The following is a 25392-nucleotide window of genomic DNA, read 5'->3' as shown; positions in this document are numbered from 1 at the left end:
CAGAATGCTGCATCTGTTTGTCCTGATTGAAAATGGGGGAGTTTAGGCCTCTGTAGCAAGGAATAGATTTTTTTTGCATCTTTATTTCATCTCTTTACTAATTAGGCATTGTCTCCCTTGACTTTTAAAGGAAATAGATTTCAAGGATGGCATAGCAGTATGCTAAGCAATTACAAAAGATCCTCTCACACAAGGATCAATGATCATTATAATAAAAATGTGATTTTTGTTTTCAGTTGACTAAAAAGAGAAAGAGCTAATACCTATTGTTTTGCTTTTTGAATGAGGTACTTGAGTATTAGGCAAAATAATTCGGGAGGAGCTGGTCACTTTTTCAGAGTTTCCTGTTTCTTTTAAATTCAGTATGTATAGGCAGTTTCTTAGGTTTTGCTGTTCCCCACCTTTTCTTAAAGGGTACGGATAGGATGACTGTTACTTAACTCTTCTCTTAAACTGAGATCATTCATTTCCTGGCAAGTACGTTCTTGATATTTTTATAATGTGATGTAGTTTGTAGAGACAAATCAGCTCATGCTGGTTAGAGTGATGGGAAGCCTCATTTTTGGTGTAAGCTGATGTGTTGGTGCTGACAGTTACAGTCACCTACTTTGAATTATTTTAGTGGTGCTGCAATACTGTGGGACAATAAAGTATGTATGAACTGAAAATACTTCCCAGAAATCAGTGAAAAATTATTGTCTCTGAAGAGTAGAAGTTGATAAAATTTTAATTCTTTAAACAGCTTCATTTAAATTCAGACTTCAGATAAAAGGTTTAGTTTATGATAAATGTACCAGGGTACCTAGTTCCATAGCAAATGTTAATATTACTCATACAAACTCAGGAATAAAATGTCCCTAAGGTGAATTTAATTTGCCAAGTTTTGATTCATTTAGCACTCATCTGGAGAAAGTCTTTCAATTTTGTGTGCACAAAAGGGAAAATCTTCTGCTCACTCTTGATCTTCAAAGGAATTCATCAGTTTAATGACAGGTCCCTTCAGGAGATAATGGAGGAGCATCAATTAGTAGTTTTTATTTTTATGTTATCTAAATTTTAATGTTTATGTATGATACTTGAGGTGGAAAATACCACCAGTAGTATTTTATATTCAGGACCTGCATAAAATTATAAAATGTTAATGCTGCGTTAAGAATTTTTCTGCAGTTTGTTTTCCAAACAAAACCACACATGAGAACACTAAAATGACACTCACAGTACAATTCCTGGCTCTTGAGGTGATGTATGACCTCTCTGCCCTAAAAGTCACATAAATTGACACATTTATTCTGAAGGATGGAGTATAAATGGGATTTGCATGTGCCCTCTTGGAGTCCGTGTTCTGTTTTGTCTGCGTGAATTTACGATCCATTATCTGCAAACCAGGGGAGCAGAGTTGCCCACCATTTCAAACAGTGATAAAACCAAGGGTGTACTCAGTATGATGGCCTGAATAGGTTTAAGTGATGGTTGCTGGAAGAATTGATATTGCAGCAGATAGTGTCATAAGCTCCGGATATATGAATATTGATACAGATGACAAGTGGTTTTTAAGTAGGATGGAGTTGGGATGTGTCACTGCCTCGCTGTTCCCTTGGAGTGTGGTAAGAGCTGCTAGTTCTTGGCACCTCAGAGCTCATTTGAAAAATCCCTGATATTCCTTCCTAGATGAAGCATGAATAGGTATCTCAGTTGAATTCGAACGTTGGTTTGTCAGTAGGTGTTCAGTTTTCCTGTGGCAGTAGTGATGCTGATGCTGAAGGAGCAGCTGTAGTAAAGAGACATTTTCAACGACGGCATTCTGCACCCCTGAGTAAAACTGGATCGTTGTAGTGCTCTGCAGGGTGTGTTGCCTTCATGGAGTTCTGTGTGTATGATCTTCCCTGTTAGCACAGGGCACTGCTTACCTGAGGCAAGTGGTTATGTCGGTGTCCACTGCAAGAGCTGGGATTGCTGAGGGATAATTTTGTTTGAAGCAATCAACTTGCTCTTGGTATTCCTCTTTGCTCTCAAATTCCCTTCTTCCCAACCGGCCTCTGCTTTCAAATAAAGCTTGCATAACTGGCATTCAGGAGGCTGCAGCACTCCAGAGCTGGAGCTTTAGCAATCTTAAATACCTTTATTGAAGAGAGCAAACCACCTTTTCCTGACTATTAGTGGCTGGTTTCAGTGTGTTAATGTTTGATGCCATGAAAATGAAAGAGCACTCCAAATGCTTCGAGATGAACGCTAAGAATCCAAACATTTGGTGTTTAAAGGCTCTTAAAATGCCTTTGTTAGCACCAATACTGGTGGTCAACACTTCATTAAAGCATGTTTTACCATAGCTGTGGACAGCAGTTCAGAACAATTGAAACAGGAACAAACCCACCAAGGCTTGAGCTGCATGTGTAGAATATTAAAGCGTACAGAAGTGATGACTACCTTACTTAAATCCAAACTGGAATTTGATATAGGAGTGAATTGTGAACCTTTTGCTACCTTACTTTATGTATGACTTCTTCATGGTAAACCCCAAATGACAGTTATTTGTGTGTTCTATAGGACATTATTCTAGCATGAGCTAGCATGAAGGTAGATTTTATGGTAATCACTTCAAAAGAGATGAGAAACCTATAGATCTTCTTTACAGTCTATATCCATTAAGGAATTTTTTCCCTTTGCAGTGATGAGCATGGTTGTACAAATTAAGAGTCATGTCCCCTATCAGCGAGGAAATTTGCAGCTGCTGAGGTAAACTAACCAGAAGGAGATTGATTGCAGTCTGCTACTGCATATACTCTTTCTAACAATCTTTTATGTAGGTTTTTGTGGACACACACAAATATTTTGGCAGCTAGGATTTTTTTTCTTGTTGAGAGTTTTCATCAGTTGTTTTTTAAACTGACAACCAAATACTGACGATATGGAGCTTCACATATTTTAATCATATCCTGCATATGACAAAGCTGTCTTCATATGGCTGGTTTGTTTTCAGAGCAATCCAGTTTCAAAATACGCCCTTGTTTTTTTACTCGGTAGTACAAGATAGAGCCTGGATTAAAACTAAATCCTCGTTAATGGGGATTGCAGTTTCAGACAGCGTGCTTGCCAAAAGGGGTTTCTTCTACTGCGTGTTCCATCTCTTTTTTATATCCTTACCTAGCATTTGCAGGGCTAGTCACAGTACTTGTGGAGTTGTATTTAGAAGATTTCCTTCCCCCCCTTTCCCTCAGAGAGATGTACTGTTCAGGTGTGGTGTGAGGATGAGATGGGAGCAAGCGCTGGGGCTGGGCAGGATGGACAGGTGAGGCAGCCTTACGTAGGGTAATGTAACATTGCAGTCTAATTAAACTTTTGGTGCCTGTATGGCAGAGAAATTGGAGGTACCTTTTGGAACCATGCCCCCTTTCTTTCATGAGTTTGTAAATGTAATTCCAGGAAGCTCTTTTGGTCTTTGTTGTTACTTCTAGGATTTCCTTTGCCTTTCTCTGAAGACTCTCCAATTCTTTAATGGGAATTTGAAAATACATTAACACACAATAGGGATAAAATATACCCACAAATGCTAGAATGAATATTCTTTGATGATGCTCTTACATATGGATGTATACATGTGTGTTCAGTGCAGAATGGCTGCCCCTGATATAACAAGAATCCTGGTGCTGAATGCCAGCAGGGGATTTACACAGCTGGCAGTCAAGGAGTAATATTTGGATGTCTGCTCATTTTCTTTGAACTCAAAACCATGTATTTCAGGCAGCCATGCGCTTGATTAAGTTTAGGCTATTACACAATGAGGAAACTAATTTCATAGAAAGCTCAGAGCAGCAGTAGCTGGTCGTCTTTTCAGGACTGTCTGCAGTGTCTGGTTGAGTCAGCAACAAGCCTTGAAAACATGCAGCCAGGCTCCTTTAGCCCAGGCAGAGACAGTGTCCTTCTGAAACTTTCATTTAAAGTCTTGATATTCCCATGTCTAAGATTTACCCTGACTCATGAAAATGGATGTACAGTGAGTGTTGTACATGGAGTTTCCTTTGCAGAAGCTGTTGATTGGTCACAGATCCATTAGGTAAGATACTTACCCACATGATTTGCATTTCTAGAAGTTCTAGCTTCACATGATGCTTGAGAGGGAATGAGTTAACTGTGTATCCAGCCTCAAGGATTAATACTGGGGCTGGGGAAGCAAAACTGCAGGAATACACTTGAATTTTCAGTGTTAGCTTTGCTGCACAGCCCTGTGTATTATTTGAATTGCCAGTGTACATCTGACTTCTGTGCTGCAATAAGGAATTAATCTGATTCTTCTCTGTTTAGTGCAAGTGAAGGGCCTGACTTTGAGCTGTGATTTTGGCCATGCTAGCTCTTGAGGATTGTGGTGAGAGGCTTTCCATGTGGGTCAGAAAAGAGTTATGAGTACTTCTGGTAGCAACCTTAATTTTCCGTGCAGTGAAGCCAAAACAGAAGGCACATGCTGTGTTAAAATACCAGCTTCCAGTGGGATCCTGGCACATGCTACGCACATGGTTTAAGTGCAAATATTTCCAGTACAAGTTGCTGTTTCTAGTCATAATTTTCTGAAGTATCTGTTAAATGCTTTGCTTATTATTAATTAAGGCTTGTCTCAGTATGGGTTTTGGAATATTGCACGGTGCACACAGTTCTGTTAATTTTTAATAGAAGTAGCAGTTTTGATAATCTGACGATTAATGGATAGGAGAAGAGTTCTCTGAGATTGTCTTGGAAGTGCTTGTATAATTAGGAGCCCTATAATGATCATCTAGGACGTATCAGAAATTTAAATATATTATCATCTTGTAGTCACAGGCATCTTTATAATTCTGTACATACAAAGGGACAGAACTCTGCTGCTTCAGACGAATAAATTTTGGTACTTCCTAACTTTTCAGTACTTCATTTAAAATCATTAAGTAACATTTATCATGGAATCCTAGAATGGTTTGTGTTGAAAGGGACTTTAAATCTCATTGTCCTTCCACCCTCTGCCATGGGCAGAGACGGCTTCCACCAGCCCAGGTTGCTCCAAGCCCCACCCAACCTCGCCTTGAAAACTTCCAGAGATGGGGCAGCCAGAGCTCCACTGGGCAGCCTGGTACAGTTCATGGATCTAGGTAAGGTTGCCAGGACAGCAGATAAGTGGTACAAGGTGTTTGTTTCTTCCTAATGACTGTGAGAACTTGCAGTGCATAATTTTCTACTCACCTTGTACTTCTTAGAGTTCTCTGGAGTTGCACTAACTGATCTCTAAAGCAGAATGCCCCCCAAAAAACCCAACCTCTACTTGTCTCTGAAGCTCTTTCTGTAAATTGACTCATAGATGTTACATTTTAAGCCAGCAGAATGTTTGATTATTCTACTTTTGACTGCCTTTAAAATTCTAGTTGCCATAACAACTTTATTTCTTTATTTTTAGCACATCAGTTGCCATAACAATAAAATATAGCTTTTTGAATGTAACCATTTTTCCTTTACTTTTTTTTTGCTTTGTGTTATGAAGAACCTTCTTTGAGGGTGAAAGGAAATGTGGCAAAGCTCATCCCCTGTGAGTGCTTGGGTTAGAACGCTAGCTTAAAAATAAGTCTTTTTTTACTCTAGCCTTATTCCATTTCTGTGGCATGTTTTTTGACTACTGAGTATTTCCATAACTTAGACAGAAAAATGAATGCAAATCACTTGTGTAAAACCTTTGTAAAAAATTGCTGTTTCTCATTCTTATTTCTTTTAGGTAGCATATTAGAAATCCTTAACTGTTAAGAGGGTAATTTCTGATATCTTTATTTCAATATATGGAGTGGCTATAAAGTCACTGAGGTGGAGGCAGTGTTTCGTTCAGCCTGTTGATATTCCGTGTTTGGGGCAGTTTTATGTGATATATCTTTAAGATATATGAACTAAGAGATTGACTTTCAGCTTCAAGCCATAATCTTGAGCAGAGGAGAGAGGTTTATGTGTGAATTTAATGTTGGTGAAAGAAGTTGGCCTTGAATTCAGTCTATAGACTTGACTTCTCCAGTCCCTGATAGTGTCCCTTCCAAAAGGATTTGTAGATCTCAATGTTGTCTTTTTATTTAACCTATTCTTAGTGCTGATAAAGTATATATTTAATTTCATTTTTTTTTCTAAGAGATGGCAAGTAATACCAGGTTTGGTATTTCTTCTAGAATAAATGATTTCTCAGCTCACATAACATTTTACATGTGCCAATTTCTGGCTATAAATATAAACGTCCTCATTATCTAATAAGACAAAATTTGCTAGTTATTGGAAGTTGAATGTATTTAGATGTCATTAATCTTGAAAAATAGTTATCAGATGTATGATGATTTTATACATTTTAATTAGCTATTTTTTAACTGGGGGCTGTGGGGGGGAAAGTCAGTAATTCTTGCTTTCAGTGGCATTTTCCTAACACCTCTCATTTCTAGATTCCACTTCTGTGAGTTACCCAGGAATGTACTTCCACTGTTATTTGCAAAATTTTCCCTGTAGATCATTCTCAGTAGGAAGCTGTTCCTTGTCCTTTCTCCTGCGTGGATATTGATCCAAGTGTGTATAGATCCATGCTGGAGGAGAACAGAAGTGATACCTCTTCAGCACTTCCAGCTGGGAGGAAGATTTGGTCTAAATGAAGCTGAGCTTAAAATCCATAAAAAGAAAATGTGCCACCCTTCAGGTTATAAATAGTTAGCATGGCATATCATTTTCCTCTTTTCTATTTCTTCACAATGTGGTAGAATAGTAATCCCGAGTAACACTTAGTTTAAAAATAGTCTTAAAAATCCACTATTTGCTTTGATTATTTTTAGCTTTTTTGTTCTCAAGGAGTAGTGGAATTGGATTTACTGGGATTTGGGGTTGGTACCACCTGCTCCCTGCACTAAAACAAATAGTGGCTCTTTAGTTCTGAACTGGTTTTGCCCATACCAACAGTTGGAGCTGTGACTTCATCTCCTAAATGATCCTGGTTGTTCAGTGCTTTTCTGAGCCACCTCTCGTGTCCTTGAGGAAGAACTATTTTTAAAAGCTCTATTAAAGGAAAAGTTTAGGGTGGAATGTGTCAATTGTATAATCAACTAAAACATAAATTGTTGGTGTGACCGGGCACGTGTTTCCAGCCAGCCTGTCTGGCTTAGACTGGATGTTCCAGGAGAATGTTCTGTGGCTGTTTAACCCAATCCACATCCATGGAGAGTGGATTTGATGGTGCATGTCTGTGTGTTTGTCACATAAGAGCTGGCAGTTCACAATACTAAGAGAATTAGGCTGAAGTGGAACTGTTCTGTGGTACATCCAAACTTCAGATTTTGAAAGACAGACAGGTATATGTGGGTTCAGTCCTCGTGTTCTTAGTAGTTGCTTTTGCATGGGCCTTAAAAGTTGGCTGCCTAATTAAGGCTGCAATAAATTATTCATCAGTTGAACTCATTAAATCAAAATTGCTTGCCTTTTAAAAGGTCATGCTGTAGTTGAAGAGAACTGTTTGGTTTGCAGTGGGTGAAAAATCGAAGCGGGCGATCACAATGTTTGGGATTTTTTTTTAAATAGCTTTAAAATTTCTTATTCTAGCTCTGCTGGAGTGGAATTACTGCTAATACTGACTGAGCTTATGCTCCTGCCAGGTGAGCTGAAATCCTTTTCAACATACACTTTCTTGGTGCCCACTTGAAATACGCTTTTAGAATACCAGTATCTGTGGAATGTAATTCCTGGCTTGACACAGACAGAAGTATTAGTAAAAGCACAAGTATGTCAAAATATGCCTCCAAAAAGTTTGACTGAATGCAGTACTAAAATCTCTTACGTATTATTTTGAAATACGGAAAATGATTCCCACAGGAAAGGAAAGGGCAGTGTTACCTGCACTGTGCAGACTGTTCTCTATATTTCAGCATTTCTTCATTTACAGTTCTCTTAATTGCTATCTTTTGTCCCGTGATTTAATACTTTAATCATCTCTTGAAAGATGGGAGCAGTGGGAGATAGTAAGTTGGTGTTGTTTTGCCAGTATCCTTTTCTTTTTCTTTTTTAAACTGCTGCTAGTGTAAGAGCAGGTGGTTTAGTGTTAGTGGCACCTGCATGAAATTGTCTGAGGGCACAAGTTGAATTTTTTGCTTTTCATACAAGAAGTTTTTCTTGTGCTTCTTATAATATATGGTCAGTCAGTAAATAGCGTCCTTCTGTAGCTTACGTGCTGTTTAAAGCAAATGCTCTTTGGTTCCTGAAAAATGTTAATTATCACCATTCAGTTGGCTGCACAGCATTTCCCTGAAGTAAATTCACTTCTTGATTGGTAGCTTATTGCACAGAATTTTATTTCTGTTGATTCAGGACACAGGAGTTTGGTGGTGGTATTTGTCACTCTGGACTGAGCTTCTAAAGTGGATTCAATTTGTCGTAGGACCGTGAAGATCATCTTGAGGGAAGCTCCTCCTTAAGGAAAATGTTCCTTTGTATGAAATTCAGGAAAGGATTTGCTCTGTATGCATCCCTGCCCATGGTGGGGAGAGCTGGAACAAAATGATCTTTTTAAGATCCCTTCCAACCCAAAACATTCTGTGATGCTATGAAATACAATCCATGAGATCACAGGCAGTAATGTTTAAAGGGAGATTGTAGCAATTTACTCCAAAAACTTGCTTAATATTTATTAAATACATGACTAGTATTAGGAGTAATTTGAAAGTTTTGAACTTTAGAAGCATTCAGTGTAATTGTTGCTTAACAGCATGAAAAGACTGCAAAATAAATAAACTTGCAAATGTGAATGCCCATCTCTCTCTACTGATCCGCATTAAAAAAAAAAAAACTTGCCCATTTCTTCTTGTTCTGCATCACAGCATCCTAATTACCTAACACTGATGTGATCCTGGCTCATATTTGCATCATTAGAAACAGCAAAGGACTGAGCTGAGTCCAGCTGAGGATCAGGCTGAACCTGAGCCTCCTGGAGGAGTACTAGTAAATATGCAAAGGGATCTTCAGCTCCCTTCACATCTCTTGACCGTTTAGAAGGCTGCTGTCCCCTTCCAGTCCTTCCTGAACTGCCCTCACCCTTGACTCCAAATTACACCAGCCCCTTCCTTCTCCCCCCGCTGCTCTGCTGCTGCCACCAAATCCAGCTTTGCCCTAATGCAGAGAAGGCCTGTGATGGTTTTTTTCCTGTACCCATGAGGTAAGAGCTCCACAGGAGCATCTGCAATTCAGAAGCCCAGCTGTGTACCTGGTGTCTCTCGATCTTTGTTGCAGCACAGGCTATGTGGGCCATAGCACTGTGAAATGATTTATGGCATTCTTTAGGATCGTAGGGTGGGAGGGAGAAGGGAAGGAACTGATCTCTGGTAGCAAAAGTGATAAATGAGACTAGCAGGTGGAGAAATGGTTTAAAAGTTTCTACAATATACTGTTTCCTTCACAACTGACACTTCTGTGTTTTTACCACTGGTCCAAGTGGGTTTAGCCTTGATGAGGATGAAGACAAACCACAGTAAGAAAACTTCGGAGCTGCTGGTGGGAGTCACAGGGAGAGTGGTCAGACATTGGAACAGGGGCTGTGAAAACTCTGTCCGTAGAGATGTTCACAGCTCAGCTGAATGTAGGACCCAGCACAACATGGCTTAAGTTTGGTGTTGGATCTGATTTAGAACTTTGGCCCTGTTAGGAGCAGGACATGGGGTCAGATGGTACCCATAGGATATAAGGAGTTTGAGAAGCCTAAGCTTGTTTTGAGAAAAAATGAAGGGTTTATTTGTATGTATGTACTCCTTATATCTCATCATACGCCTGTGCTGAGGTCAGAATCCCTGTGTGTTCTGTGTGAGCACGAGCTCTCCGTGGCAGGTTTTAAATAGACAGCTGTAGTGGGTGGATTTGGGGAAGAGGCTTTATATTCCAAATACCAAACAGAACAGAATTCTGCCTTAAATACAACACTGATATGACTTCATAGAGCAACTTCAAACACTTAATATGATGTAGAAAACGCTATCTCTGTACACACACACACACAATTTTTAAGGCAACAAATGATTTTCCTTCCTCTGCTACTTTAAGCTGCACTAAAACTGAAAGCTTTATAGAATAGAATTATTCTGGAGGCATTAAAAGCAAAACCAGGGTGTCCATAAGATACTTGGACAAGTAAATGCCAGAGGTATTTAAGATTGAAAATAAAGCAAACTGAAAGGAAGACCTTTGTTCTTTAGGCTTAGGAGAAAGTATATAAAAGAAGAAAATACTGTAAAACAAAACAAAAAAAACGAGTTGGGCAGAAAAAATAGAAGCTGATGAGTTGGTATGTATATCAGCACTGTCATTCGGGTCTGCATCTAAATAAATAACTACTGTGTTCCTCATCCCACACTCTCAGCTGCACCTCCTTGCTCTCATCAATGCCTTTAAAAAAGATTTTACGGAAATTATTGTTGTCCATTTAATCCAGCTGACCATCCAATAATTTAACAATGAAAGACTTCAAACTAGAAATGAGCGGTGTGATTGAGCTGCTGCTTCATGCACTGCAGGGATTGCTTCCATCAGTCCTGTTGCCTTACAAAAAAGGATTTAGGAAACAAATACTGCTGTTCCTTTCCAAACAGAATGACTAATAGATTGTTTTCTTGCTTGGAGCTTCTAAATCTCCTTCCATATGGACTACTTCTGTCTGAGAAGCTTTATCTGGTTTCCTTGCAGGGTCACACATCACCGCTGCTTTCACAGCCTTGCTTTGCATACGCAAAGCTCATGCTCCTACCACATCCCCTCTGTTTTCAGCAGGATCAGATGGTGCGAGTCTTCTGTTTTGTATGGCGACTTGTGTTGTTTCTAGCTGTTGTAATTTATAAAGAAGGTGTGGAATTGCTCCTTCTATTCAGCTTGAAGAGTGCTCAGTTCTCCAGCTGGATGTAACCAGCTATGGGAACTTGTACTCCATGTAGGATGCTGCCTTGCTGACAGTAAGGCAATTCTTCCAGTAGAACTTTTCTCTTTCTCACTGTCTTCTCTTAAAACACAGATTAAAACAAAATCCTGAAGCATATTTTGTTTAAAACTCTGCCAGAGGCCCAAATGTGTCTCTGATCTCCAAATAAAAAAACTTTTCTCATCGAGCTTTTAACAACATTCTGCTACAGCTACATTTTGTAACATTCCCTCTGTAATTCAGTAGTTTCATCAGGACTGGTTGATTTCTGCTTAATTTTCACTTGCCTCTAAATATACATAAAACAGCACAACTTAGTGCTGTCAGCATGCTGCAGTTTATAGCGAGTGGCTGAGGTGATGAAGCCGCTGGCAGCTTGCAGCATGACTGGATTTTTTGGTAGTGAAGGAAGCCTGCTCATATTCCCAAAGAAGTCAAACTTCCCTACTTTTTACGTTGTCCCTTTAGCTATAATTTCTTTAGAGGACATGCTTTACGTGCATCTAGAACCAGCCAGCAGAGGCTGCCATTGATTTTCCTGTTACCTGCTCAGCAGAGCCTGGGTTTCTTGCAGCAGACCTGAAACATATGGCTGCTGTTAGTGCTTGTTCTCAGAGCTGAGCACTCTGGGCACACGCAGCAGGCACCAGCTGGGGCTGACCTGAGATCAAGGTGACTCAGTGGTTACTGTGACATTCGGAAGCTTTAGTAGTTATCAGTCCTTAAATCTGTATGGAGCAGGATGTACCAAGCACGTAGTTCCTGTGGTCTGCTTTGTCAGGCTGTACCTTTGCTTATCTCATGCCCCTGTGTACCTTTGGGGCTCCTAATGTCCATTTTCAGGTGTTTTGGCCCTTTATATCCCTGGTGCCAACCACGATCTATCCCAAGGAGAAGTGGGAGAAGTACTGGGCACTGCCATGCCTGTGCACACTGTTTATTCTCCTCCTCCTCCCCCACAGGAAGAGTGGGAAGAGGAGGAATAAAAATTGCTCCCTATTGTTCTGTCCATGGTATGGATAACTGGGGCTTAAAGCTGTGCTCAGGGACTAAATTTAGTCATTAAGTCTGTTGTTGCAGCCTTTTACCATTCTGAGGTATCGGAGATAGTTGAATTTTTTCCTAAATCCTCTGATAGAAGACTTTGGAATGATCACATGCCCTTACTGCAAACCACTTTTACACTGCTGCAGTTTGTGCTGCTTCACGTTGCTACAGACTTGTCATTCAGGCTTGGACATTCGCTCCAGGCAGTACTCGAGATACAAGATGTTAGCTCAGGAGCAGCTTATTAAAAATTTGCCTTTGGTTTGCCTTGGAACTAGAAGGATTTAAATCACTGTAGTTTCTAATGACTTGGTTGGTTAAAGTCTCCTATACCATCCAAGACACGTCTTCTGCTGATCAATAGCCAAAAATGCTGTTCTGTGGTTGGTATTTTGGTATCTAAATTTGCTGTTTCAGTGTCTAAGGATGCATGGAGTGTCTGTATAAGATAACTTTGATGGTTGTACTTCTGTGACTGGGTTTATTTTTGGGAAGCGCGAAGTAAACAGAAGTTCTGAGTACTTAATCAGGGAATAGCTGCATCTGTTTGCAGGAGGGGAGAGCTGAGCTAATTGGTTCAGTTTGGAAAAGAATATGTTTCAAGTATTTGTGTTTAAACCGGTGTTGAAGCAATTAGGGCGCTGTTAGGGTACTACTAATACTGGTCCAGTGTCAAAACCGGGTATAGATGAGTTTGTAACATATATGTGTTAAGTTTGGAAGTAATTAATTAGGGGACGTCATTAAAAAGGGGGCTGTAATTTTGTCTTTTAAGGAAGACTAGAGAATTTGTGTGGAACTATGGCAGGTATTTTACCAAGCTAAACCTTAGCAAGTGATGCTTAAAAGGTGTGCGCGCAATTAGTAATGTGGGAATAACGTGGGATTGTTGGATTAACAGCGTTAGCGGGGTGATGACGGTGGTTTGTTAGATTATGCCTGGGTTATGTATGCACATCTCTCTGCGAGGGGTGTGTTGGCTTCCTCGGGAGGCTCCCGGAGCGCAGCGGTTCGCGCCGGGGTGCCCGGCTCGCTGGGCTCCGCTGCCCGGCTCGGTCGGGGCCGCTGCCCGGCTCGCTGGGCTCCGCTGCCCGGCTCGCTGGGCTCCCTGCGCCCGCTGGCGCTCCCGGTGCCGGCGGCGGCGCCATTGGACGGAGCGGGAGCAGGGGAGCGGCCGGCACCGCTCCAGCGCTCCGGGCTGCGGCGGGAGGAGGGGGAGGAGGAGGAGGAGGAGCGGCTCAGGTGCAGGCAATCATCGCACGGGGGGAGCGGGGAAGCGGCGGCAGCCGCTCCAGCCGCACCGCGGTAACAGGACTCCCTGTCAAGTGTTGGACATAGCAGCTGGTGAGGATGCGTGTAGGTGAGAAAGCTTCTCTATTGCTTTAGCAGGGAATTGGAGAAAGGAGTGATTTTGTACGTGCTCTGTTGCTTATAGACAAAGGGAGCGAATAGGCGGAAATATTCGGGGATGTTATAAAATCTGAAAGGACTTTCTGTACAGCGTGGCGATGCACGACAGGAAATTAACTCCAAAAAGAATGCTTTCTCTCAAAGTGCTGCGACAGAATTGAACATTTGGCTTTTCTAGTATCTGAAATTCCTCCTGAAGACACGGCAAGGACTATCAGAAACATCAGAGAGATCCTGGTACTTTTAAAGAGACTTAAAGCAAATGCGAGCTGAATGACCTTGGAGATCATTTGATGTGGATTCATTAATTTTCACTGCTAGTCTTCTAGTCTCAGGAACTCTAGGATTAATGATGGTTTTAACATTTTAGGGGCCTTTCAAAAACCAAGATTGTATACATATAATTACCTGCCTAATGATTCCTGAACTAATCAAGCATTTACTTAAAACTGAATACAGAAGATGCTTTCTTTTAATGTTTTCTCTCTCCATAGCTGTGAATAAAATGAACAAGGTAATGTCCTGCAAATAGAAGAACAATTTTTTAAAGCAACTATTTATTATGCAGATCATCTAATAAATACAGAAACCTTAAACCCCTGAGAAGATGAAGCTGAGCAACAGAATAATGGAGTAGTAAACAATGGCAGCTTTTCTAGTCAAATCAGCATTTCATTAGCTTCCCAGCAGAATGCAGATGGAAGTTTCTGAGCTCGTTGTGTGGGGGTTTGTGAAATGATTCAGTTGTTGCTACAGAGGTGAGCAATATCATGGATATACCTATGAACTCCTGGGTACTGAGCCACTATAGTAGATATGGCAGAGTTTCTAAAGATGATTATTTTAAATTGCCATTGCTGAAATTAAATTCAAGAGGATTTATTTTGTCTGTGGGGACACTGAATTATGATTCTGGCATTCGTAATTGTAATGGACTATAACTGTTTAAAGGAACTGTAAATATTGACATAAGTCTCCAAAATCTATTCTTAAATTATTTTCATTTTTAAATGAATAGATACAATCTTCCTCATTGTATGTGAGATGTATGTTTGCTTTCTTGGGAGCCAGAGGACAAATCTGCCTCATCCCCCACCTGTCTCCCCCTAAATAAAATTCATTATTCATATCCAAATAGTGGTGAGTCTATTGGAATTAACCTTGACAAAAATGTTTTCCTTACCTTTCCAATGGATAGCATGGATAAGATGGAGAACCATCTTCTGAACTGAACAAGAAACGATAGCATTAGAGGATGAACTTTTTCCTTTAGTCTCCAGTCAGTCTGTGATTTAAACTAACACGTAAAGATTATCTCCAATAACTGCTGGTCCAGGAAACCTGAGCTGTACTGAGGTTCCTCCTTCCCTTCCTCTCCCTCTCCCCAGTATATCCCAAAGTAACTGACTTTCTCAGGAAAATAAGTCAGAGATTTCCCTCCCCTCCTTCCCTGGGAAATGAATGTGTCTCTTTTGTCAGTTTTTATTTCTGTTTGTTTTAGAAGTGCCTTGTGTTTGCTAAAGATGGGTCAAGAGCACTGGAGGAGCTGATCAGTGGCCTTTCTCTTTCTGGCTTTTGTTTTTCTTTTCTTTCTTTCTCTCTTTCTTTCTTTCATTCTTTCCTTAAAGCCAAGGTGTGCCAGAGGTGATGCACTGATGCTGAGGAGGCATCAACAGCTATGGGACTCTAATCCTCTCACATGTAAGCACTGGCAGTGTCTGCAAAGAGAGATCGTGAGACGCTGAAGCAGAGTTTAGCTGCTGTTCAGCAGGTCACCTGCTCACTAAGGCTCAGATGGCACAGTTCCCTAAGCACAAAACATGAACCAGTCCCGATGGATTGAATGGAGGACTCTGAATATGAGCAGTAGTGTTATGAACATATCTGAGCACCTCTCCTGCCCTCTTGGATTTGGTCACTACAATGCAGTTGACATCTGTATCCTTGAGACAGTCGTTATTGTCTTGCTAACATTTTTAATTATTGCGGGTAACTTAACTGTGATATTTGTTTTCCACTGTGCTCCACTCCTGCATCATTACACCACCAGCTATTTTATTCAGACCATGGCCTATGCTGATCTTTTTGTTGGAGTCAGCTGCTTGGTTCCTACTTTGTCACTGCTCCACTACTCAACAGGTGTCCATGAGTCCTTGACTTGTCAAGTTTTTGGATACATCATCTCTGTGCTCAAAAGCGTATCTATGGCATGTCTTGCTTGCATCAGTGTGGATCGCTATCTCGCTATAACAAAGCCTCTCTCCTATAATCAACTGGTCACACCTTGTCGCTTGAGAATCTGCATCAGTCTGATCTGGATATACTCTTGTCTGATCTTCTTGCCTTCCTTCTTTGGTTGGGGAAAACCTGGTTACCATGGAGATATTTTTGAATGGTGTGCTACCTCCTGGCTAACTAATGCCTACTTTACTGGCTTTATCGTGTGCTTACTATACGCTCCTGCTGCCTTTGTCATATGTTTCACCTATTTCCACATCTTTAAAATTTGCCGGCAGCACACCAAAGAGATAAGTGATCGGAGAGCTCGATTCCCTAACCACGAAGGGGATGCTGCTGGGGAGACTGGGCACAGCCCCGACCGCCGCTATGCCATGGTTTTGTTCCGGATAACCAGTGTGTTCTACGTGCTGTGGCTCCCTTATATCATTTACTTTCTGCTGGAAAGCTCGAGGGTGTTGGAAAACCCAGCACTCTCCTTCCTAACAACGTGGCTTGCTATAAGCAATAGTTTCTGCAACTGTGTGATTTATAGCCTCTCCAACAGCGTGTTCAGGCTGGGACTGCGGAGACTGTCAGAGACAATCTGTTCATCTTGTATGTGTTCAAAAGACAGGGATGTACGGGACCCTAAGCCAAGGAAACGGGCTAATTCCTGCTCCATTTAAAGAAGACGGGCACATGTAATCAAGTGCAGAGTTTTGATAGTATTTGTGGTATCTGGAAACTTGCCAGAGAGAAATGTTTACTTGAACAGCTTGCCGTGGTGTTAGAGTGAGTTTAAAAGGGATCCTGGAAAAGGCAAAGGCAGCTGTAAGAAGGGTCACTGAACTCTTGTGAAATTGTCGGGGAACAGTTCAACAGAGATGATGAAGAAAGTCAGAAATAAAAATCTTCCAAAGGGCATGGAGTAACTACCACATCAGAGGAGGCTCCTCGTAAAACAAATTAGTTAGTTACTATCTTACCTTTTCCCCCTTGTAGCCAAGTTGTCTTTGTGTCAGAATACACTGTAGCCTTCAGAATTGTAATAGATTTAAGAGGAAGCAATCAACACCACAGTGTGCAGCTATCCGTAAATTATATACTTGAGGACTGTAGTAGGTACTGCAGGTAATAATCGGCTCTATCTCTGCTCACATATTGTACAATTTTCAGTTGTACAAAATATCTGCAATGCATAAACCCTACCCTGGGCATGATGCTTTGGGATGAACTGGCTCGTTTCGGTACAACTTGCACAGAAGCTCTCCCTCTCATTTCCCCGTTTTTTCCATGCTGTGCAACCCTTATATTCCACTGCCTGCAGGTGGGTGAGTTGACGGCGCCTGTGAGGTAAACTGAGTCCCAAACCATTCTTTCTGCAGGAAGCAATAGCCCTCCCTGGCTGGCTGACTGCAGCTGCCCATGTAGAATTTCTTCAGTCGTTCCCTCTGTTGACCCAGTTAAATCAGCGCACAGTATCAATGTAGTGTCCTTTAGGGTGTACTAAAGCTTTTCCTTGCGGGTTCCACAGATGCAGACATGATAATGGCACACAGCAGTGTGCAGCACTGCCTAGAAAATGAAAACTAACCAACCCTTTTCTTTGGGAAATGTCAAGAGCTTACTGTTGTAGCTGTCAGTCTGTTGTGTGAACCTCACTTGCACATAGCGTATTTTTTTAAAGAGAAAGCGTAAATTGTGCCTAATGTTTTCATAGCACATGGAATAGGTCAATGCTACCGGATTAAAAATTCACACTTGCTTCAAGAGAAATACTTCTGTGCAGCTCTTTGTTAGACACGTGTTCTCAGAGGAGGTGAACAAGACAGTTCAGTGTTAAATACAGGCCAAGAGCTTTGGTGTGTCCTTTTGTACAGAACTGACTTTGATTTTGCAAGGGCACACATTAGGTTTGTGTAATAAATTGCCAGGGGTTCAGATGCATGTCAGTCAATATAATACTTAAATTATAACTTTGAACCAAATATCATTTTCTTAGATGGTTATTGGCTTTTTAAAAAGGCCCAATTATTGATTATTGGTGCCTTTTAACACTGCACTATTACTCCTTCTTTCACCAAAATGCATATGTAAAGATTGTGCCTATTACTTTTTGTAATGAAAGCTGACCACGTGTGCACACTTGTGGTTTGACTCTAGAGCTCCCTTAATGCTGTACTCTTTGTTTTGTTGAGGTGGTTCTGAACCCCTGTACATTTTTTTAACCCTGTAAGAAAGTTGAAACAATGGAATAAAGTAGTATTATATCAATCAAACTCAGCCTTGGCGTTAGTTCCCTGATGTTACACTCTGTTCTCCTTGAAGTTCCTTTCGGGTTAGGACTCGAGTGAACAATTTCAAATCCAAATTTCAAAGCTGCTTACTTGATGTCTAAAATGTTCTTATTCTGGTTTCTGGCATTGCTTGTCTTCAGAGTAGATTCAAACGTGACTTGAAACATTCCTGGAGCTGAGCTGAGCTGCTGCTGACACCCGGCTCTCACAGGTTTTAGGGAAAAATGAATGGTATCCCTCACACGGATCTCGTAGTGCTCCATGTCTACAGGAATGTATTTGCTGCCTTCTTTTGACAAGTTGATGTTTATTTTGGGAGGCTCTTTTGGCTCGCTGCTGCTCTGTATGGTTGTGTAACCCCAACTCTTCCACAAACACGATGTGGATTCATTTAGTTTTGTCATTATTTTGTCATTTTTTACTGCTTAGTAGGCCCTCGGTGGGCAAGACTTAGGCAAGGAGCAATGAAATATCCTATTTCTCACAATTCACAAGGCTGGTTTCCTACCAATCAAGTCATTTTATATCTGTGCTCCAGAGCTGGCTGCTTAGAGCTTCTCATTTTCACTGGCATTTCTGGTGACAAGTTTCTGTGGGACCTTCTGAAATTCAAGAAGAGTTCTAGCAAGTGCTTGAAGTCGAACTAATGTTTATTGAACCCAGCCTGCAGGCAGCAGATGTGTTGTGAGTGTGGTACTGTAACTCCAGATGTGTAGGAACACCCAAGCAAACTCACTTGGGTCGGTTGTGCCTTAGCTGAACCCTGTTTGTGTGACCTCAGCAAGTGCAGTTGATGTACAGCAACTTCAAGCTTTATTGCCCAAAAAGGGTAGGTCACAGGTAGGGCTTGGCCTCAGGGGCTGCACCCCAAAGCTTGCTCACTCTGAAGGGCACAGGTAGCATTATGTTCCTCTCTGCCATCGTGTTCAGTGTGGATTTGTTGGGTGCAACTAGAGATTTCCTTCTTCCTCAGGCTGTTCTTGGAGGGAGAGAATATAGGAGAAATCCAAAGCCCTGGAACTCACTTGTAGGATCCAAGGTTCTTCACCCCCCTTTCAAAGTTTTTTGTTGAACATTGGCTTCATGTTGTTGGTGGAAGAGCACTGTTTTGTGTTCCTGGACCCTGAATTTCAGCTGCTGTAAATTCACATTTCAACCTGTTCTCTATAATCTCCTGGAATCTGTCAAATTAAACATTCTCAGTGGATTTAAGTATTGCTTTTCTTCTTTCTGTTTCCCAGGTGACCAGATTTGATCTGGTCAGTCACATGAATCTTTAAATTTAGTGTGTGTGTTTCATTTTATGGAAGTGTTTTCTGAATTCATGATCTAAAATTTTTATTTGAGGGACATTCTATTACTGTTTACTAATGCTGTCTGAGGATTCCAGCTGCTGCTAAATTCTCTTCCAGAATTAGAACGCTGGGCATTTTAATGGATTAAAAAAGTCACAGAAATTCCAGTCACCCAATCTGTCACTTTGGATTTTCATTCTGTCATTATATAAAGTCTGAAGTTCTTGTATGAAAACCTGATTAAACAATGATACTTTTAAAGCTGGCTCCCACTTTCATGGGCCTGAAGATCTTTATGATTTACGAAATACCTGGTGAAGAGGAGACCAGACACTGACTAAAGAAGTTGATGCGAAAAAGTCATTATTGATAATACAGGTAATGAAAAGGAAACAGCTGTAAAATGCAAAATGAAGAAATGAAGCTATATGCCTGATAGATAAGTAAAACAAATAAATATATATACACACACATATATATATATATGAAAAACTCCTTTATGCAGGTAGATTATGTTGTGCTGTTACATTTCTCTGGGATACTTAGCTTGCAGCACACCAGGGGCAATGTCAAGGTCGATTGCCTTACCATTTTTGGAATGTCATGTCTGCAGCCCAAGGAAAAGTCCAAACAATGGTGTAATGGCAGCAAAAGAACTACCAGAAAGGTGGTTTTTTTCTTCACCAAATTCTATGTGCTTCCTTATTTTCTGGCTGAGTAAATTTCTTCTTAAAATGCTGTTCTTTAAAGGGAAAGGGAACTGTAGTGATGAAAAACACATTGCTATCTTTGAAGGTTTACTTACTGTCTTATAGTAAGATATTCTTTCCCTGTTTCTGCTTAAGAATCCATTTTGTAATTGTATTCAGTAAAGCATGAGGTACTGGGCCAGTTTTATTTTTGTGCAGTCTTTGTGCTTCCTCTGCTGAAAAGTTGGGAAAAGTTGCTTTGTTGAGCTGCCTTCACAGGAAGACCTTTTAAAAACAGTGGTTTTATTGGTTAATGATTAATTTTCATTCATTAGTGTTTGGCAGTAGAATGTCCTTGAGTACACTTAGTTTTTACACTCAGCAAAAGTAGTAAAATGTCCTTTTATGGGTAAATTAACTTAGCAGTCGATATTAGAAATTGAGATTTAATGAGGAGTTATTTCATTAGCTATTTCATTTCAACGTGGAGCTCTTTTATCTTTCCATATTATAGTTGTAGCTAAACACGTGAGTATACAGATGCTTTATTTTTTAAAGTTGGTGTTGGAATGCCGGGGATCTGCATCTCTGAGCCCAGGTCGCTGCTGTTCCAGGGTGGGAATATCCCTTTAGCAGCTCTCCAGCTCAGGTGCAGCACGCTGGGCAGCCCCATGGTCCTGGAGCTGAGTTTGCCAGGGAGCAGTGCCAGAGGTTCAGCAGGGGGAGCAATGTCAGTGAAGGTGGCAGTGGCCTCCCCAGCCATCCACCGGGACCAGCTGATTTGCAGCTCTTTAGTTTTATTGTCCCTGTCACCAAAAGAAGTTTAAGCCTTTTGACTTCATCCCTGCCCGCTGTTCCCTCTGGCTCTTTTTTTATGGATAGAATGGTGCATCTTTCTACCGAAGAACTGAATTTGATTGATTTTGTTGGGTTTTTTTCATTGAAAAATTTCATATATGTCATTTGAATGGCCAAACCAAGCCAGTAACTGCTTTGTTAACCAGATGCCAATTACTTTGTAGACCTTTCCAGAAGTGGCAGCATCACTGAGGTAGTGTTTTCGTGTCATTTGCAGCATTGCCTGGAACACTGCTTAAAGATAGCACTTTCCAAAGATTACATGTTTTTTGCTAAACCAAATACAGAGGTCAAGTAAAACCTGATTTTTTTCCCCCTATTTTACACAGACATATTTAATGTTTTTCTAAGTATGTGCTGAACTTATGCATAGATCTCAGCATTTTTAATTGTTAACCAAAGTCTATGCCATTATTGTTGATGGGATGAAAGCAATGTAGAAGGCTATTCAAGAGGAGATGGATTTTTCTCCTCATTCTGTAAAGAAATTCTTCCTTTCCCCATCTGATACTAGGACAATCCCCTGAGCTCCATGAGCTGTAAGTGCTAAAGGAGTGGGATGTGAATGGAGAAGAAGCTGTTAACGGGCTCCATGCCCCAGCACAGCCCTGAGAAAATCTGGAAATCCCTCACTTTCGCATCCATAATTTCTTTGGGCTCCTCCTTTGTGCAAGTACTAGGAAAGGTAGGATGAATGTAAGGAAACCTTGGGGCTTTCAGCTGCACTGACCAGTGGCTAGGAAGAGTAATTTCTGGCAGTAAAATCTTTGGGACTTTATCCCAGTCTTACACCATCTGCTGCCAGACTTAACCCTCTGGAGCAGACTGTGGCACCGGCGCTGCAGGGTTTTCGTTATAAGCACCAAAAAGGTGCTTATAGGACAAAAAAAAAGGTGACTGGGAGCAAAATGAAACTTTTCTAAGTGCAGTGATTACCAGGGAAAAGAGTTTCTTCTTTCCTATGCGATGTTGATCCCTGCCTCAAAGCTTGCAATCTAAAATGTGCAGCTGGCAGTGTTAGGAAAAGAGACAAACACCAGGGGTTTGAGAAGGGGAAGCTCAGAGATGACAGTGTCATCTGACATGTGAGGGCACTTGTGCATCTTGACAGCATTACTCTTTTTTTTCTTTGTTTTCTTTAAATGTCTTTTTTTTCCCTCCTTCTGTGTATTATTTAAATAAGCAGAAATTCTTCTCATCATGGAAGAAGTCCATTTTATGAGATATTTAAATGAGGGATAGGGTAGTGGTTTGGGCAGGTATAACAGAGGGTCCCAAGTCACTTGTGAAAACATGTACTACTTCAAATTTCATACACTTTAGGCAGAAACATCTTCAAATACCTGTCCCAGGTGAGGGTTTCCACTCCTTGTATCACCTCTCCACTGTTGTTTAAGCTTGTGCAGGTATTAACAAAAAGTTCTTGTGGGACAACTGAATTTAGAATCGTAAATGGACAAATGATGTTTTCCATGATAATTTGTTCTGCCTTAGGAAAGACACTGGCTGAACCTCCTCATATCTTGGTTGTTTGGGGTCATTGGCAGCTCTGCACAAACTCAGTTTTGGGTAGTGGTGGGTAGGGCTGAAGCACCTGTCTGTCCTCTGCGTAAACTCTTACTGGTGAAGTTAATCCTCTACAGATGGGGCGGGAGACAGCTGAAGGCAATAATGCCTTAAACTGCCCCAGCAAGACTTTGCAGAGCTGTGTTTATTTGAGTTCTTAATGGTAAGGAAATTGGTTATAATTTTAAAAAGAGAGGTCTATATGCTGTGAGTAATGAATTGTTATTAGGTCAAGAACAGAGTAGTCTGGTTTTCATCTGTGCCCTGAGCAGGCCAGAAGGATCTTCATTTGAGAATTTTACTATAATCAGGTAGTTTTTCAGGCACTGCAGTTTTTGTAGGGAGTTTTAATGCAACTGTGTGTGCATAAGGATTGTAAATAGTCATAGAATGGCAAGGTTTCAGTGGCAGCTTTTAATGCATTTCAAGGGCTTTGGGGAGCACTTTGTGGCTCAAGTTGGGTATGTTCTAAGTGTGTGCTGAAATTGCCAAAGCCAAGACAGCAAACACAGGCTGTAAATGCAAGATGTTTATCCAAAACTACTCTCTCTGTCATACTGGATATTTGATACTGTCCAGGCAATTATCTCATGTTGGTTTATGAAGATGCTCTACAGAAAAGAAAGAAGTCTGACACATGTAAGCAGAACTGTGTGCTGCCCTAATGAAATTATGTTCATGATTTTTGATTTTTCAACTCAGGACTCACATGTTTTCTGTGATCTCTCACTTTGGGAGCTCGTAATCAATTCATCATTTTCCTTTTCTGGCTGTGCTTTACTTGATCTCTGGCTTTTGGGTTTTTGAAGTTCAATTTTAAATTAGAGTTTTCAATCCAATTTTGCCATTTTGTAGCTGTGTTCTTCACTTGACTCATGTAAAAACTTTTGCGGAGTATTGGAAAGGTCATGTCCTTGAAGGGAGCTGCATCCAGTCTGAAATGTACTTAGGCTGCATTCCATTGTATCTGAAAGAAGTCTTGCTGTACCTTGTTTACCAGATTTCAGGTGTCTTGGCAAGAGCCTCAGTGACAGATAACAAGTTCTCTAACATCCTCTGTTGGGCTAAAACATTTGCCTCTGATTTTGTTTGTAAAGGTTGCTAACTAAAGAAACTATTTTGGTGGTGAAACAGTATTTTGGATGGGGTTTATGGAGATAATTTATGTGTTTGTTGTATTTCCTCTGGCTGTGATGGTGGAACAGGAAGGTTATTGCTTAAGTGCTGCTGGAAGTTCTGTCCACTTACCCCCTCCCTTTTTTGGGAAAAGAATGTCTGTGATGGTTGGTCATTGGTACAATTGGACTTGAGTGATCATCTTATTTTATGAAATTCATTGCATTAGTAATGCCTGTAATTTGAAAATAAAAATCATAACGAAATGCTCTTGTAATAATGGTATTGATTTTGTTTAAAAATATACCAAGATGAAAATTCTTTACATTGGTATAAAGACATTTGAAATGTGGTGTATGTGAGGAATACCTGCTGATAATTTGTTTTGGGAAAGATTTGGATTTCAAGGGCAGATGAAATTCAAGAGATTAAATATCAATTCTGAAGAAAAGCAGGTCTTGCTTTTCATGCAGTAATAAAATGAATTGAATCTCTTTCCTGTCAAGGGATTTTGGGTTTCTGTAAGTTACATTATAGAGATGGTAGTTTAATGAGCCATGGCTTACCAAGAAATTTTGAGATATTAGTAATTATAAAAATAATTAAGAAGATTACTAGAAATCATCTCTGCCATCACCATGATGTGCCTGGACCTTGAATCCCAGATGTAACTAGCCCAAGGTAGCACAGCTGGAAGGAATTCTGAGGAGCAGCAAAGGAACTCTTTTTCTCTAGAGGAGAGTTAAAGTCTCTAGGATTTTCCAACTTAGAAAGGAGGATTAAGGTACAGGGGAGTTTGAGAAGTCTGTGGGGTTGGGATTGTCCTGGGGGAGTGTCCTGGGTTGCAGTGTATTCTATTACCATCCCCATCAGCTGTTGAAATCAGGTGGGGCAGTGTTTCCTTGCCTCCTCCCCCCAGACTATCTTTCTGTTAATTGCCCATCATTGTCCTGCCGCCTGACTCAGAGATAACTCCCTCCGGACTATCTTCTGTTAATGAGCCTAATCAACACTTTGCCTCATGACTCGTTACCCCATTGTGAGATGCTCCACCCAGAGGGAGGAACCAAGCATCCCATCGTGGATATAAGCTGAGGCTGAACACCAGAGAGACGGGCTTCCCACTGGATTTCCAGAGGACAGGAGCTACACAGCCACCACTGGACTTCCAGAGGAAGAGCAGACTGTTTCACTACAGGATCACTGCTTCAGAGGACTGCAGCCACCATTCTACCAGACTGCTACCACCACCCTGCCTAACAGGGTGTCAGGTTGTACCTTGACTCTGTCAGTTTGATAGTGTTTTCTTTTACCTTTTTTTTTTCTCCTTTTCTTTAATTTCCATTAAATTGTTATTCTGACTTGGTGCCTCCCACTGGTTTGTTTTCAAACTAGCACATAATTTGGCGCCCAACGTGGGGCAGCTCTGAGAGAAAGTCAGAATTACAATTTTGTGTTAACGGAAACCTATTCACCATGGTGCTCAGCTTGTCTATGTGGGTACTGTATCTTGCTCTCTATATTTTTCCTCACATGGGGAACTACCTGCCTGTAGTATTACTCCTGTTAAAACCAGGGAATGGTATGAGAATTGCTTTAATGGTTTATTATGTCTACAGCATAATAACCTGTGAGGCGATGAATACCATTCGGAGTATATACTCAGTTTTGTTTGGCTGTCCTAGTCTGGGCTCCTATGTCTGGGATCTCCTCAACAATCGCACCCAGCCCCTGGTGGGAGGAGTAGAGAGTGGTTTCTTCCAGCCTTTCAGGCCAGGCACAGCAGTTTTTGAAAATATTGAATTCCCTCTGGATGTCAAAGACGGCATAAACTTGCTGTCAGTTCTGCTTTGTCTTCTCTGTACAGCCTGCACCATGTACACCATGCTTAGAATCAGAGCTATGGCACAGCATCCTCAGGATGAGGGAGGGAAAAAGAGCAGAGCAACAAACACCATGCCTACGCAGACTGA

The 25392-nt window shown here is 41.0% G+C and overlaps 2 protein-coding genes across 8 annotated transcripts in view; both read left to right on the top strand.

Moving 5' to 3' along the window:
- Window positions 1–25392, top strand: part of RABGAP1L (RAB GTPase activating protein 1 like) — a 248590-nt gene that overhangs the window by 64783 nt on the left and 158415 nt on the right. The gene's annotated exons all lie outside the window — the stretch shown is intronic.
- On the top strand, window positions 15101–23685 carry GPR52 (G protein-coupled receptor 52). The gene has a single exon (XM_032118246.1). It carries the CDS (start codon window positions 15199–15201, stop codon window positions 16282–16284), a length of 1086 nt encoding a protein of 361 aa, XP_031974137.1. The 5' UTR covers window positions 15101–15198; the 3' UTR covers window positions 16285–23685.

This window comes from Corvus moneduloides, chromosome 9, assembly GCF_009650955.1.
Source record: "Corvus moneduloides isolate bCorMon1 chromosome 9, bCorMon1.pri, whole genome shotgun sequence".
Lineage (NCBI taxonomy): Eukaryota > Metazoa > Chordata > Aves > Passeriformes > Corvidae > Corvus > Corvus moneduloides.
This window is presented reverse-complemented; position numbering and strand designations above follow the sequence as displayed.